Source organism: Trachypithecus francoisi, unplaced genomic scaffold (genome assembly GCF_009764315.1).
Source record: "Trachypithecus francoisi isolate TF-2019V2 unplaced genomic scaffold, Tfra_2.0 Lachesis_group8, whole genome shotgun sequence".
Taxonomy (NCBI): domain Eukaryota; kingdom Metazoa; phylum Chordata; class Mammalia; order Primates; family Cercopithecidae; genus Trachypithecus; species Trachypithecus francoisi.
In genome coordinates, this window is record NW_022681473.1 from 60976892 (window position 1) to 60994087 (window position 17196).

A 17196-nucleotide genomic window follows, 5' to 3' on the forward strand; every position below is an offset into this window, starting at 1 on the left:
CTGGGATTACAGGCTTAAGCCACCGCGCCTGGCCTCTTTCCTCTTATATTAATCCTCCTCAGCACAGACCCTTCACAGGTGTCAGGCTGAGGGACGATCAGGTCTTTCTCTTCCCACCGGGCCATATTTCAGACTATCATCACATGGGGAGAAACCTTGGACAATACCTAGCTTTCCTGCGACCTTTGGCAGTGTACGTGTCCCTGGGTACTTGAGATTAAGAGAATGGTGATGACTTTTCACAAGCATACTGCCTTCAGGCACTTGTTTAACAAAGCACACCCTGCACAGCCCAAAATCCGTTAAACCTTGAGTCACCACAGCACATGTCTCTTGCATGGACAAGGTTGGGGGTAAGGTCACAGATTAACAGCATCTCAAATACAGAACAAAATGGGGTCTCCTATGTCTCCCTCTTTCTATACAGACACAGTAGCAGTCTGATCTCTTTCTTTTCCCCACAGTGTGTTGAGGGGAGAGTGGGCAGATAGAGTGAGAAATAACTCACAAGAGAGAGTACTCTGGTGCGTGAGTTCAAATGTTAAGGCAATTGGAATGAAATTTTAACAATAGATAAATTACAGTAAAGGCAATATGGGCGCTCTATGTACTATTCTTATCCTTGTAACTTTTCTGTAAGTTTTAAATCATTTCCAAAGACATCCTAAAGAAAATCCATATATTCATGGTCCATCTTTAAAATACAGCATCATAGAGTTGAAACACCCTCCACATACCTACTCCTCCCAGAGAAAACACCATTATGAATTTGGTGTTTATTACCCCCAAACATATCTTTATACTTTGACTACATATTTAGATATGCCTAAGCACTATATCTGCATCAATAACTCTAAATACGTTGAGTGAACATCGAAGGGTACACAATAATTACATAGTATGATTGCATTTATATAATATTTTAAACTGTGCAAAACATTAGAGTCCAAGTGCCTCTCCCAGGACAACATATCTATAATTCCTTGCCACGGCTGTGCCAGGTCTTCATTTGGGAATACACTGTAAAGCAGAGATCTGTTTTACTGTTTTAAGAGGGAGCAATTATGTCTAGTGGATGTTCAGTCTGAGCATACACTCAGAGGAGACGTAATAGATCTTGCTCGTGTATAGAGAGGGCGAAAGTGAACATGTGAAAAGAAAGCTCTTCATATATATATGAGAAAATTACCGGCCGGGCGCGGTGGCTCACGCCTGTAATCCCAACACTTCGGGAGGCTGAGGCAGGCGGATCACGAGGTCAGGAGATCGAGACCATCCTGTCTAACAGGGCGAAACCCTGTCTCTACTAAAAGTACAAAAAATTAGCCAGGCGGGGTGGCGGGCGCCTGCAGTCTCAGCTACTGGGGAGGCTGAGGTGAGAGAATGGTGTGAACCCGGGAGGAGGAGCTTTCAGTGAGCCGAGATCGCGCCACTGCACTCCAGCCTGGACCACTGAGCTAGACTCTGTCTCAAAAAATAAATAAATAAATAAATAAATAATAAAATTACAGAGACAGTAATCCTGATTGAGCCAACAGTTCCACAACATGGTTTATCTTGATTTTTCTCTCTTTCCTTCCTTTACTACAATGTAAATTCCACAATAGTAGGAATATTTTTTCTCCTATTCATACATTTATTTCTGGTGCTTGGCATATAGAGGGTGGAAATAAATACATATTGCCTGATTTTAACAAGTTTCATTATGCCTGCCAAACTACTAGTCTTTTTCCCTTCCTTTTTTATATTTTCTTTATTTTTATAATTTCTTAGAGGCCCACTGATATATTTCATATTTGCTAGAATCTAGAACTCTAAAAATAATCCAGCAAATTACTTTGGGTTTTAAATGTGTCTACTTAGGGAGGTAGAAAAGCAAATGGTTGATATACAGTGTATATCATGATAGAGGTAAGGTCTGAGTCCTATGGAACTCTTAACTTCTAAAGTCTGTTTTAGTTGTCTATTTTTATACATTTTATACATTAGGATTAAGAGTTAAGAAAAGTTGACTGGAGGTACTGAGATGAGAAAATGAGTGAAAAAATGAGATAAGGAAATGAGTAAAAATCACAACAAATAGCAGTCAGAGGAAAGTGGATTGGGTATATCAAGTAAAGTTAGCAGCATGTACTAAGACATGGGACAGAAACAGGATAAAGAAAGTGCAAGTAGGCCGGGCGCGGTGGCTCAAGCCTGTAATCCCAGCACTTTGGGAGGCCGAGGCGGGCGGATCACGAGGTCAGGAGATCGAGACCATCCTGGCTAACACAGTGAAATCCCGTCTCTACTAAAAAATACAAAAAACTAGCCGGGCGAGGTGGCGGGTGCCTGTAGTCCCAGCTACTCGGGAGGCTGAGGCAGGAGAATGGCGTGAACCCGGGAGGTGGAGCTTGCAGTGAGCTGAGATCCGGCCACTGCACTCCAGTCCGGGAGACAGAGCGAGACTCCGCCTCAAAAAAAAAAAAAAAAAAAAAAAAAAAAGAAAGTGCAAGTAATGGAACATAACAATATTAAGACATTCTTGAGGAAGGCCGAGGAAAGGCAATGGCAAAGAATGGATATCAGAGCTTTAATCAAGCTTTTACATTTAATTAATTTGTATATTTATTCAGATTAATCTTCTTCAGCCAATTTTATATTTCTCAGGGCATTGAAACGCTCCTCTTGGAGTAGGCTGATGTCCACCACCATAATACTACTCACAATAACCAGGGTCACTCTGAAGATCTGCTGGGAAATCATTTCACATATATTTTTAAAAATTATTCAGCAGTCTGCTATTATTAGAGTTTTTATTTGTGAATCCCCTTAAATGAAGAGTATTTTATTTTGCTATTTTCTCTTTATATTTTATAAATCTCTCTTCCTATTTTTCTCTTTATGTCACACATATGCATGCATGCATGCATGTGCATGCACACACACACACACACACCCCCACACTAAAGTGGGGGAGGGGCAGGAAACAAAGTGATTTTTCCAGTTCTCACATAGTCACTCAACACAGAATGGAACACTCTGACACCAGATATCTAAGGGTTTTTCTTAACACAACTAGCAATTCTGTAGCGGACACCAACTGGATGTCCTCTAATTCCATTCAATTCTGACAGCATAAAGTCCTACTGGGTAAGGGTTCAGTCCCATAAGATTGCCACCACTTAGGGGTCATAAGACCAACAAAGAAGTTATAATCATTGAAACTGTGATTAAAATTTTACATAGTACAGAAGGTTTATCTCTACTAATCTAGTTCTTAAAAGATAGTCAAGAATTTTCTCAGAGAACGATGAAAAGTGTGTAACAGGTATAGGGAGCAGCAAGTACAAAAAGTGTCTGACCTAACATGCATTGTTCAGAGAACTGAAGGTTGTTTAGTAAAACTGGAGTGTGGAAGAAATGATAGGTCAGATCATGGACCTCATATAACAAATATGTTAGGATAAATTTATCATATCAAATGAGGATTCTATTGCAAATGTTCCAAAAAAGATTCAATGTGGGCCAGGCACAGTGGCTTACACCTGTAAACTCAGCACTTTGGAAACCCAAGATGAGAGGATCACTTCAGCCCAGGCGTTCATAATGATGGAAGAAATAAGAGGCAGCAAATAAATTAACAGTGGTGTAATAGATAGGAAACAGGAGTAATGTCTTTTTGTGTAGAATGTGAGTTTCTTATATTGTTGGGGTATGGAAAGTGTTTTGGTTGATATGACTCAACTCTTGAAAAAACAAAAAGCAAAAAATAATGTATTAATTTACTACTGTGAACCAAGCACTGTTCAATTTGGTGTAGTTAAAATAGTATAAAATATACTTTTCTCATAGAGATGCCAGTGCAGAACAGAAGAGAGATAATTTAAAAATAAAATATAAGACAGGGGAAAGAAAACTAAAAAAGTAGAAGGTTAAGAGAATGGAGATGGGTGATTTTCTGAAATGTCTGGACTCTACTAAGTTGCTAACTTACAAACTGCCTTTAGAAACATGGAAGTACTTCAGGACCTTTCTTATGACAAGGGGTTAACACGAATATACTCCAGCCAAGCATTCCTTATTTGTACAAATTTTGTTTTCAAAATATCTCAAACCACATGTAAAGAATTTGGGGAAAAAAGAAAATATTATGAATATAAAATATATGTCTTTATTTATACAAACCATAATTTTCAACATTTTATTCTAAATACTAATGTAGATCCACATCTGAGATCTAAAATTAAGCGAAGGTCAACTATTCTTAAACAACTAAAATTTACGTTCTCCAAATTTGAGAGTTCTATTTTTTCCCAACCTTAACCACCATTAACTTCTCCAGTTCTTTAATTTCTCTTTATCTTGAAAGATTTCCTCAGAGCAATACAGATCTGCTTGGTCTTGAGGCTGTACACAATTGGGTTTAGCACCAGGGGCCGGAGGAGGTAGATATTTCCCAGGACTGCAGGTGGTAATGGAGAACTTCTGTGGCTGACTCGATACATCACAGTTATTGCCAGATGAGGTTCATAGTAAATCAGAACAATAAAGATGTGAGGCAAATAGGTGTTGAATGCCTTCATCCGGCCTTCTCTGGAAACAATGCCCAGGACTACTTGGAATATGAGAGTATAAGAAATAACTATTAGCAGAAGTAAGCTGCAAAAGAAAAGATAACCAAAACGAGCCCAGAGAAAATACTGATTTTGACTTGACCACAGGCTAACTTCATGACATTTGGATGGAAACAGTAGGAATAGGAGAGTGTGTGACCTTGTAGAAAGGAAGCCTTTTGAGCAGGACAGGCAATGGAGTCATCAGTGCTGCACCCCTCAGCAAGGCTTCCAGCCCTACTCAGGTAACACATGAGTTGGTGAATATGGTGGTATATTGTGGGGAGTGACTGATGGCCACAAAGTGGTCAAAGGTCATGGCTGACAGGATTCCTGAGCCCATAGAAAAGAATGTATGGATGAAAAAGGGTTGATTGAGGCAACTATCAAATGTAATTTTTCAGAGGTCATGGATAAAGACCTTGAGCACAGAGAGAAGTATGGAGACAGGACAGTATCATCTCCAGCCAGCATGGACAAGAAGTGGTGCCAGGGCTTCTTTAGATAATATGCTCATTCTTCACCAAGTATATGACTATACAGTTCCCTGCCATTGGTGTCAGATACATCAGACTCAAGAGTGGTTCCAGCCACGGATGGACTCACCCTAGCCCTTGGAGAGCAGTGAAGATTAAGAGAAAGGGCTGAAATGTTGTGGTATTGGGTTCTGACAGAAAAAACTGTGGAAAAGCCCTGCTTAAAACAGTCTTCCTGACATGGATGCTAAGGAGAAAGAAAATAAAATGTCACATTCAGGGGATTCCACTCACTTAGCACAATGCTGCCAATGAGTGAGAAAAACTAAGAATGAGGGATTTAGCCAGAAGAAAATGCTCTGAGTAATTTTTATGCTTGGGATGAAAAGTTCACTTTTTATTCTGAGATAGTTGTGGGATCAGACAATCCTTTTATTGAGAATATCCATGAATGGTCCTGACGCAGTGGCTCATGCCTGTAATCCCAGTGCTTTGGGAGGCCAAGGTGGGCAGATCACTTGAGGTCAAGAGTTCTATACCAGCCTGGGTAACAAGGTGAAACCCCATCTCTACTAAAAATACAAAAATTAGATGGGCATGGTGGTGTGCACCTGTAATCCCAGCTATTCAGGAAGTTGAGGCAGGAGAATTGTTTGGACCTGGGAGGCAGAGGTTACAGTGAGCCAAGTTTCTGCCACAGTACTCCAGCATGGGTGACAGAGCAAAACTCCATCTCAAACAAACAAACAACAACAGCAACAACAAACCACCATCATCACCACCACTACCACCACAACAACAAACAACAAAAAAGAATACCCATAAATGGCATGGCAATTTGTATACCCAGAGGAAAAAAAGTTTGAGTTGAAGATTAGTGTACTTTGTGTCAAGTTCATTATAAAAGCAGTCAGATTCAGGATCTTAAGATGAGAATTGTTCAATGGTAAAAACAAGTAGCTGGTTAAAATTACAGTCCACTTAAGATTCCGGTAAGGGAAGACACTGAAGATCTTGGATAGCCAATATTGGATAATTGATCTTGGATAGCAGGCTAACCAATGTTTCGGAATTGTTGGTCACTGTAAGAGAAACATTCTGAGCTGAAACAGATATTGAGTATCATTTCTGCACCACCGCCCCCGCCCATCGTCCCACCGTGTGTGTGTGTGTGTGTGTGTGTGTGTGTGTGTGTATGTGTCCTGAGATAAATCCTTGCAAAAATCTTTCCAAAGGGAAATCTTCCGATTTCCAAACCAAGATATCTAACTGCCACTGCACACAAATAAGATAGGAGATATTTGTTGTCTAAAATAAAATCTTTCCCAATTTGACATAGAATATTCAACATATTCCAATGCTGAAATATTACTTTACTTATCATTTAACTTTTATCCTATAAGTGTAATCTCTGTGTCTACTTCATTTCTTACATCTGTAATATAAAAACTCAAATTATATACATGTTAAAAAATAGACATAATGATTCTCCCTTGACTTGAATTCTCATTCTAATTGCATCCTGATACTCCTCATATTTGGTGTTATTAATATGTGTATATGGATATCTATATATATAACAAATACACTGTATTATTTGTATACTTATATTATTTATATACATATATTCATTATTGTATGTACAAATGAAATATATATATACACACACACACACACAAAATCATTACCCATGTGTCTCCTCTTTATACTCCATAATCTGAGAGTTTTTTTCTTTCAGAGAGATTGAGTCTCAATACATTGCACAGGTTGGGCTAGAACTTCTGGCTCAAGTGATAACATGATTTATTTTGCAAATGGTCACATTTTTAACTAAAAGGGAGCCCAAATAATTATTATTACATAATAAGAGGCTAAACTCTTACCTGGGCAACACACAGTTGTGCAGGTTAGATTGTTTGCTCACTTTGAGGAAATATTCATGTGACTCAGTGATACACACAATCTCTTTGAGCTTTGGGCAGTATTTGACCATCTCAATTGTTTTGTTCGAGGAAAATTATCTTTCTTCACTTGTATAGAATTGCACTACTTTGATTTTTCTCTTAGTTTAATGAACACTCCTTAGACATACTTAAAAGTTTTCTCATTTTCTGTGTATTAATAAATATGAGTCTATTCTCTATTTCTAAGTTCCTTATTGTTGATTTTTTTATTTTACTTGCTTTTAAGTATATGCATTTTTTATTATATTTTCTCACCCTAGTTTCATATACCTCAAACTTAACATTTTCAAAACTAAAGTTACTTTCCATACATGTGTTTACATGTCTTAAATGTCTCTGTTATAGAGCCATCCAATATTCTCTACATACTATCCCAATAGGATGTCATCAGACCTATCCTAGGTTGATGGATTCTGCCACTGAAGGGTCCCATTCACTTAGTCTAATGAATATTTAAGTAGCTATAATTTTTAAAAATGCCATTTAATCCTGAACTTTAACTTTACTCTTTGTTGAAGAATACAGTGACAGCATGAAAAGGCAAGAAAAAGTATTATTTTAATAAGAAGACAATCTAATTGTTCAAAATATGGACTTGAACAAATAAAATTTTATACCTCCAAATATTAGAACACTAATAAAGTTTTTTAAATGAGGTTGTAGAGAACTTCAAATTAAAAAAAAAAGTCTATACACAAGTCTTTATTTCTCTTTAATCTCTTCCATAACTGTAGATAACTCTTTGTGTCTTGTTTCTCTCATGTTCTCAATAAAATGAAAGTTATTAAACGTGCATTAAGCACACGTATGTTTATTGTGGCACTATTCACAATAGCAAAGACTTGGAACCAACTCAAATGTCTATCAATTACAGACTGGATTAAGAAAATGTGGCACATATACACAATGGAATACTATGCAGCCATAAAAAAGTGTAAGTTAATGTCCTTTGTAGGGACATGGATGCAGCTGGAAACCATCATTCTCAGCAAATTATCGCAAGGACAGAAAACCAAACATCGCATGTTTTCACTCATAGGTGGGAACTGAACAATAAGATCACTTGAACACAGGAAGGAGAACATCGCACACTGGGGCCTGTTGTGTGGTGGAGGGAGGGAGGAGGGATAGCGTTAGGAGATATACCTAATGTAAATGATGAGTTAATGGGTGCAGCACACCAACATGGCACATATATACATATGTAACAAACCTGCACATTGTGCACATGTGCCCTAGAACATAAAGTATAAAAACAAAAGTGCAATAAAAGTTAAAATAGGAAAGTATATTGAATTCCACTGATGTAAAAAATAATCTGAAGGTAAAAAATTCTTTTATAACTTAATTCTAGGCAAATATATTAAATATAAATAAAATACAAGTTACAAAGAAAAACGATAAGAAAAAAGTAAGCAAATATTTGGAGAAAAAATCAATATCAAGCAAGCAAGACTATAAAGGATTTGTTAAGGAGATGTATTATATGAGAACCGGATTTCCAAAAAAGAGAAGAGAGACATTGATGGAAGGATTATATAAAAAAAGTTATATAAGATATATACTTATATATATTTCTCATATAATTATATACAATATGTATATATAATGTGTATACATATATAATGTGTATATATAATGTGCATGTATATACACATGTGCATGTGTACACACATATATATATTAGCTAGAAAGAGATTTTGTTATCACTTTGCAAGAATACATGGGGGTAACAAAGAATGATGAAAATAAACCTACTTTATCATGCTATTTGAATGAAAAATGAAAATCTCTTCAATAGTTATTGATAAATACTCATTGATAATAAGAAAAAGAAGTCAACATACACATACACAAGAAAAGGAAAATGTTTGTATAACAGAGATAACAAGATAGAAATCATACTTCTAGTTATTAAATCTGTTTACGTAAATAATAAAATGCACCCCCAATGTTAAGGATCTGTATTATTTTTCTTTTTTTAGATGTAGAATTCTATAGACATCTAATTATCAATCAAGAGAGAAGACAAAATAAAGATATTTTCAGACATATAAAAACATAGAAAATTTTGACCTAAATATAATGTTCTCCAGAATAATGAGGGATCCTTGCAATAATAATAAGACCAGCAAAAATAAATGAAAGATGCATAAAGTAGAATTTCAGGATTCCAAAAAAAAAAAAAAAAGTAAGATTAGAGTGACTGTTGATTGTGGCAAAAAGATAAATTGAATTAAAATGTGAATTATTTAGAAAACAAGGTAAAGGAAACCAGAAAATCAATCAAACAAATAACAACAACAACAAATAGCAACAGATTCACATATGTTAGCACTGCATATGACAAGAACGTCACATTCTGGCTGATGAATAGAAAAAAAAAACTTTATAGCAGCATGATTTATAATCCTTTGGGTATATACCCAGTAATGGGATGGCTGGGTCAAATGGTATTTCTAGTTCTAGATCCTTGAGGAATCTCCACACTGCTTTCCAGACAATGGTTGAACTAGTTTACAGTCCCACCAACAGTGTAAAAGTGTTCCTATTTCTCTACATCCTCCCCACCACCTGTTGTTTCCTGACTTTTTAATGATCGCCATTCTAACTGATGTGAGATGATATCTCATTGCACATGTACCCTAGAACATAAAGTATGAAAAAAAATAAAAAGAAGGAAACAACAACAACAAAAAAAAAAAAAAAGGAAAAAAGTCTTTAATCATGTTAAACTTTTAGGCTGGAAGGGTACCCTTCTTTAACTCCTGCCTGCCCCCTCCCCACCCTGCAAATTTCCACTTTAAAAAAAAAAATTAAAAGACACACACCTCTTCTAATGTGTTGCAATTCTAAAAGGAGCAGGTTCTCCAATCTTTCTCATGCAGCCTGATGTTCCCTGTGTAATGTCTCTGCTGTAAACTACATGTGTCCTTTCTCTTTTGGAATCCATGTATTCAACATTTAATGAATAAGTAAATATTTATTGGAAATACTCATTATATACAAGAGATTGCTCTATGCTCTTAGGATTCGTTGGAAGAGTATTTTTTGCTTCTGACATACTGCATATAGTATTTTTTAAATCTACTTTTTAACCTTCATTTTATTGAGACATTATTATTATCAATTTATATTAAAATCTGAAAAGGTAATATATTTATAATTCTAAAAGTTGAGCCAAGTAATCTTTCCTCAATCTTTTCTAAAAAGGTTTCAAAATCTCTGAAAAGAAAATTAAATTCAACAAGATTTTATGCATCATGCAATCATTGTCATACAGAATATTTTTGGCTAGATATATAAAGTTATTGTCTTAAAATACACTAAAAGTTGAAAGATAAATATGAAAGCATGCAGTTACTATTTGAATTACTGTAACTATTATCAGGAAAATTCACTTCCATTTCTCTAGTTTAGAATTTCTTGAATCTAATTGCTATCCAATCTATGACCAAGATAACATAGGAATGAGATACAAGTTTTAATTTCTGAAACAGTCTAGATTTCAGAAAAAGAAATACCAATAGTCATTTATAAGTCACTAATTATGTGCCTTCTCAAACAGAACTCAGGTATTGTATTAACAGAAAAAGAATAATTCAAATTCATCCAGAAAAATGCATAGGAAGAGAATTTTAGTCAAATTAGAGACCAGTAGACTGGCCTCTGATATTTATGAGAGAGAGAAACTGAATGGAAAAGCTTATTTCTTAAATAGAGAATCTTGCTAAAATGGTGATGGAGTGAGACTGGACATGTTTTGCAAGGTCCAGATTGTGAAGAACCCTAGAAAGTCCCCAAATATTTCTAAATAGCGTGATAATATAATCAAATTTTTATTTTAGACAATTTACTTTAGCTACAGCGTGGAAAATTACTTCACAGGAAAAACCTGGTGAAAAGAAATACATTTTGGGACTATTTCAATTCTTCAGGAAAGAACCTGGGTTACAATTGTACTAGGAAAGTGTCATATCCATGGTTGGCATGGACTCTCCAAAGTTTCTATGTAAGTTTCTGTGTTAAAGAAGTTACGAGGCCACAGAACAGAAAAAGACAAATGTAAGGAAGCAGGGTGGACACTGAATGATGAGGAATATCTGAATTCTAGGGATACGAATTATTCATACTTTGAAGGGAAGAGTATCAAAAAGGAGAGAGTTGCATATTGTGAAAATTTTGGAGACATGGAAAGAGTGTTTAAGAATTCAGCATAGTACTTATTAGCATGTACATGTGAAAAAACGACTTTAGGGTGGGGAAAATATCACCCTAGAAGTTTTGTAAATAACTATGATTAATACTCACTCATGAACATGAATAAAGTTTATTTCTGTTGGTCAAAATGGAAAACTTTATAATTCAAAAAGTATTTGGTAGAATAATCAAAAAGTATTGGCTGGGGGAAATTTACACTAGACTAAATATTATCTGGTGCCATCTAAGAAACCTTGAATACAACACCAGAAATGATCAATCTGCTTCCATGTAACATAACTTTCTTCCATAACAACTCTCAAGAATGTGTATAGGAACATACCATTATCTAGCAGTTACCAAAGTAAATTTCACAACATCTGGCATGCAATAAAAAAATTTGGCATGCCTGCATGAGCAATAAATGTCACTTAATGAAGAATATACCCAGTCAATTGAGCCCAATCGTCACTAAGGTTAGACATAGTGAAAAAAAATTCAAGACTGTAATGATAATTGTATTTTACATACTCACATATTTAAGGCTGGAAAGATATAAAAAAGACCTAATTAATACTTCTATAAATAAGAACTAGAATGTCGCAGATGAAATGCACAATAAATAAAATTAAATGCAGATTAGACATTGAATAGAAGTTCAGTCAACTTGACATAACAATAGAAATAAATCAAATAGAATCAGAGAGAAATAAAGGATAAAATGACCAAATTAGACACACAGTAAGCAGAAGGAATAAAATGTCAAAGCAGACATAAATTAAATAGAATGCAAACAGAGAAGAATCAATTAAACAAAGTTTTTGTTTTAAAAATACAACTAAGACTTATTATAGATTGCACTGACATGTAAAAGAAAATAATAGAATGTCATGAGCAATCTTTTGCCGATAAATTTTTCGAAAACGTAGAAGAAATAGGCACATTTCATGAAAGACACAAACACCTTGCAGCACTATTTACAATAGCAAAGACTTGGAACCAACCCAAATGCCCATCAATTATAAACTAAATAAAGAAAATATGGCACATATACACCATGGAGTACTATGCAGCCATAAGAAATGATGAGTTCATGTCCTTTGCAGGGACATGGATGAAGTAGGAAACTATCATTCTCAGCAAACTAACACAGGAACAGAAAACCAAACACTGCATGTCCTCACTCATGAGTGGGAGCTGAACAATGAAAACACATGGACACAGGGATGGGAACATCACACACCAGGACCTGCCGCGGGGTTGGGGGCAAAGGGAAGAAGAGCATGAGGACAAATTCATGCGGGGCTTAAAACCTAGATGACAGGTTGATAGGTGCAGCAAACCACCATGGCACACGTATACCTAGGTAACAAACCTCAAGTTCTGCATATGTATCCCAGACTTTAAAGTTAAAAAATAAATAAATAAATAAATAAACTCATTATAACTAAATATATTAAAGCCATTAAATGTTGAGTTGCAAACCCTCACACACAGGAAACTCCACATATAGATGACTTCACTTGTGATTCTGTATAAAAGTTGGAAGAGAAAGTAATACCAAGTCTACATTAAGTCTTCCAGAAAAGTGAAGTGGATGGAAAACTCCAATTCATTCTACGCAGGCAGCTTCAAAGTCAGGCAAATGCATTAAAATAAAATTAAACTGCAGATAAATATTTCTCCCAAAGATAGTTGGTAAAAACATAAGACAAAAATCTCAGCAAATGTGATCCAGTTATTTAACTTTCAAACGACAGTCAATGTAGCATAGCACACAGAGAGATTAAAGAAAAAATACTATTGTAATCTTGCAGTTGCAGAAAAATAATACACCTGACTGAAATCTACCCATGCAGAAGTCACTCATTTTTCCCGTATGTTTTCTATCTTAGTGATTTATATTAACATCTATGATCCACTATGGAAATTGTATGTGGTCAAAATTACTATGGAATTTACTGGCCGGGCATGGTGGCTAACGCCTGTAATCCCAGCACTTTGGGAGGCCAAGGAGGGCAGATCATGAGGTCAGGAGATCGAGACCATCCTGGCTAACACGGTGAAACCCAAAAAGTAGCTGGGCGTGGTGGCAGGTGCCTGTAGTCCCAGCTACTCGGGAGGCTGTGGCAGGAGAATGGCGTGAACTCGGGAGGCGGAGCTTGCAGTGACCCGAGACCGCACCACTGCACTCCAGCCTGGGAGACAGAGCAAGACTCCATCTCAAAAAAAAAAAAAAAAAAAAAAAAAAAATTTACTATAATCAATTTATGTCTGTGTTCAGTAAACATATATTAAACAGCTACATACAGCGGAGACTGCATTTAAATGTATATAAACATGAACCATCTCTCAACCACATGGTGTACTATATTTAAATGTTTATAAACATAAAATATCTCTCAATCACATGGTATAATGAAGACATACACATTGAAAAATAGTTGCACCATGGCCAGGCTTGGTGACTCATGCAGGTAATCCCAGCACTTTGGGAGGCCGAGGGGAGCAGATAGCTTGAGTCCAGGAGTTCGAGATCAGCCTGGGTGACATGGAAAAACCTGTCTCTACAAAAAATACAAAAATTAGAAATTAGCCAGTCATGGTGGAGCACTCCTGTAGTCCCAGCTACTCGGGAGGCTGAGGTGGAAGGATTGCTTTGAGACCAGGAGGCAGCGGTAGCAGTGAGCTGAGATCCTGTCCCCATGCTCCAGCTGGGCAACAGAGTGAGACCCCATCTCAAAAAAAAAAAAAAAAAAGAGGGAGAGAGAGAGAGATAGAGAGAAAGAAAAATAGTTGCACCACAAGTATTTAATTAATTCTATGTTAGGAACAGGAGTAAATTACCTTGGGTGGAAATGATTCACTCTGTCATTGAAGGCTAGGAATGACTTCACAGAAATGGTGATGTTTCTTTTCTTTTGTAACTTGAACTTTCCAACCATTTTAGCAACTTTATCTTTTTATTTTTAACCTTTTTATCTTTACCTACTAGCTTCTCTTAACCTTGTTAGTAAACACATTGCATTAGTCATTGCTGTTTGTTTTGACTGAATCCTTATCAAAATATTAGAATATCTTTAATGTAATTTCATTTCAGAATCTATCTATCTATCTATCTATCTATCTATCTATCTATATTAGATTTATTAGCTCCCCCTTTCTAAAACTACTATTTAGTTCCTCATTTGTATACTGAGAATAATGCTTAGGTGCTCATATAAATTAGTTTTTTTATATTCATAAATTTTCATTCTTTAAAAAGTCAAATCACTACCTCTTAAAAATAGTTTTTAATTACCCAATGATATAAGTCATTTTAGTAGACTTTTATAAAATTCCATTTATAATCTGATATCCTAGAATTATTCTTACAAGCTCTAATTATTCATAGATTTTCTTAACCACAGAAACTCACATTATGCTGCTTTATCTACTTCATATGGGACACGCTGAAAATATTGGATAGTAGACATAGATCTATAGCAATCTAGACTAAGGCTACTTTATGACTATTTAGTTATTATCAAATACTGCTTGCTTGTATAACTGACTTTATTCTACCTATAAAGAGCTGACATAGTCCTAGATAAACCAGATAATAACAAATATTTGTCTAGGACTTTGTTTAAAATGCAGGCCAATTATATTACATATGCAGATGTAAGAAATAACAGTATTGTGAGATTTAGAAAGGAAGAAATCTTACAAAGAATAAACAAGTGCATGAAAATGAAGAAAAAGTCCATTTTAAATAGGTAAATAATTTGCAGAGGAGCTAAACAATGTGGAATGTGCAAAAAAGTTCCAATTCCACTTGGTTTGTAGAGTTTCTCTTGAATAAACTTTATGTTTCACAAAGTTTGGTTATTTTAAACAGTATATACCTTTTGGCATCTTATCCTTTGAGGAAAATGAAAGAAACAGCTGCAGCACGTAAGAATAAATGACCTAATTTCATATTCTCTTAAGGATGATGCCACCTATAGCAGTGGTATACACCTGTGATCATACACTGTCTTCCTTTAGGAATGAACAGACTCCCAGAAGTCTACCCTAAAACCTAACTCCCATGTGACCAGTAACATTACTGTTTCTTCATAAAACTCCTCAGTCTTCTGTTATTCCTAGTCACCAGCACTGGACTGTCTAGACAAGTAATTTTTTTGGCCAGGTTTTTGTCCATGTCTAGAAAACCAGGTTTTTGCCCTAAAGGGTAAGGCATAAGGTCTCAATTTTGCTGAATTTATGACAATTAGAGAAACTGTATTTTATTTTCTTCCTAAAGGCAGACAAACATTACTAAAAATTAGGGGATTACAAACCTATGTAATTTGCATTTTCCTGGAAGTATTTTCAATCTTCGATTAATGTCTATCTCTAACTCAAACTTCAATAGTTCCAGATTTGTTCTCACTGGTTTTCCTGGCCTAGAAGTTCACTATCCCTGGCTCTGCACTCCTTTCTCCTCCATCTATGCTCTGGTGTTCCTGGGAAACTGCATGGTGCTCCATGTGATCCGGACTGAGTCAAGCCTCCACCAGCCTATGTTCTCTTTTCTGGCCATGCTGGCCCTCACTGACCTGTGCATGGGGTTTTCTACTGTGCCCACGGTGCTGGGGATCCTGTTGGGGTTCATTCAAGAGATCAGCCTGGATTCCTGCATTGCCCAGTCCTATTTCATACATGGTCTGTCCTTCATGGAGTCCTCTGTCCTCCTCGCTATGGCTTTTGACCGCTACATCGCCATTTGCAACCCACTGCGCTATTCTTCCATCCTAACTAATGACAAAATCATGAAGATAGGGGTGGCAATCTTATGTAGGAGTTCTTTGCTAACACCTCCAGTCATCATCCTTCTGAAGTTCTTAAATTATTGCCATCCTCACATCCTTTCTCACTCCTTCTGCCTGCATCAAGACTTAATTAGAATGGCCTGTTCGGACATCCGCTTTAACAATGTCTATGGTCTCGCCCTTGTGATCAGCAACCTGTTGTTAGATGCAGTGCTCATACTTATCTCCTATATTATGATTTTGCATACAGTCTTGGCCATTGCATCCTGGGAGGAGAGACTCAAGTCTTTGCAGACCTGTGTGTCTCACATCTGGGCTGTTTTGGTTTTCTACATCCCAATCATTGGTCTGACCATGGTGCATCGCTTTGGGAAACACCTCTCACCACTGGTTCACGTCCTCATGGGCAATACCTATATCCTTTTCCCACCCATGATGAACCCTATTATTTATAGTATCAAGATCCAACAGATACGAAGAAGAGTCCAGAGATTGTTCTGCTTGAAAAGAGCCTAAGTTTAGATCAAAGTTTATGTATTTACAAGCCAACAAATGGGGTGTAAAAATGTCAAAGTCGGTAAGTATTTAAACATAAAGTTAATAACTTCTGTTAGTTATAATTTACGTGTTACAAATACCTTCCTCTTCATGTTAGTAACATTGACGTGTAGTATTGTGATCAATTTTATAAATCTGAAAATGCATATAGACTGGAATAGGCATCATATTAATGGATGAGGCAGATGAGCTATTATAATCTATACCTTATTATGGCCAGTTGATTGCAGATATTTTTGGTTCTACCAATTATGGCAAAAGTAAATTTTGGTAACATCCTTCAAGTAATTATTGAGAGATCAACCATGATCTTAGCTAACTTTTTACTCTAAGCAACATTCTTATTTATTGTTTGTTTGTAGTTCCTTCTAGCTTTTCCAAGCAACCATAAAGTGGAGTAAACATCATGAAGTATTTGGACTATTTAGATCAATCAAAAGGTAGTGAAACAAATAACAAAAAGAGTAATCTTGATGCTAGGTTATCCACCAACCAAACAAATTTTCTCCTATAAACAATAATTTTATAGGAGATACAAACAACAAGTAATTGTCAGAGTAGAAAAAAATAGAGTTTGTGATTAGTTTGTTTATCCAAATAATAATGC

General features: G+C 36.0%; 1 protein-coding gene across 1 annotated transcript; it reads left to right on the forward strand.

The window, feature by feature from the left end:
* Window positions 1-15605: 15605 nt before the first annotated feature.
* LOC117081614 (olfactory receptor 51V1-like) lies at window positions 15606-16547 on the forward strand. Its single transcript, XM_033207790.1, has one exon. The coding sequence runs from the start codon at window positions 15606-15608 to the stop codon at window positions 16545-16547; it is 942 nt and encodes a 313-aa protein (XP_033063681.1).
* Window positions 16548-17196: the final 649 nt, after the last annotated feature.

What these genes read in the sequence shown, in the direction of transcription:
- LOC117081614 (XM_033207790.1), top strand. Translation starts at nt 15,606, where the DNA reads ATGTCTATCTCTAACTCAAACTTCAATAGTTCCAGATTTGTTCTCACT.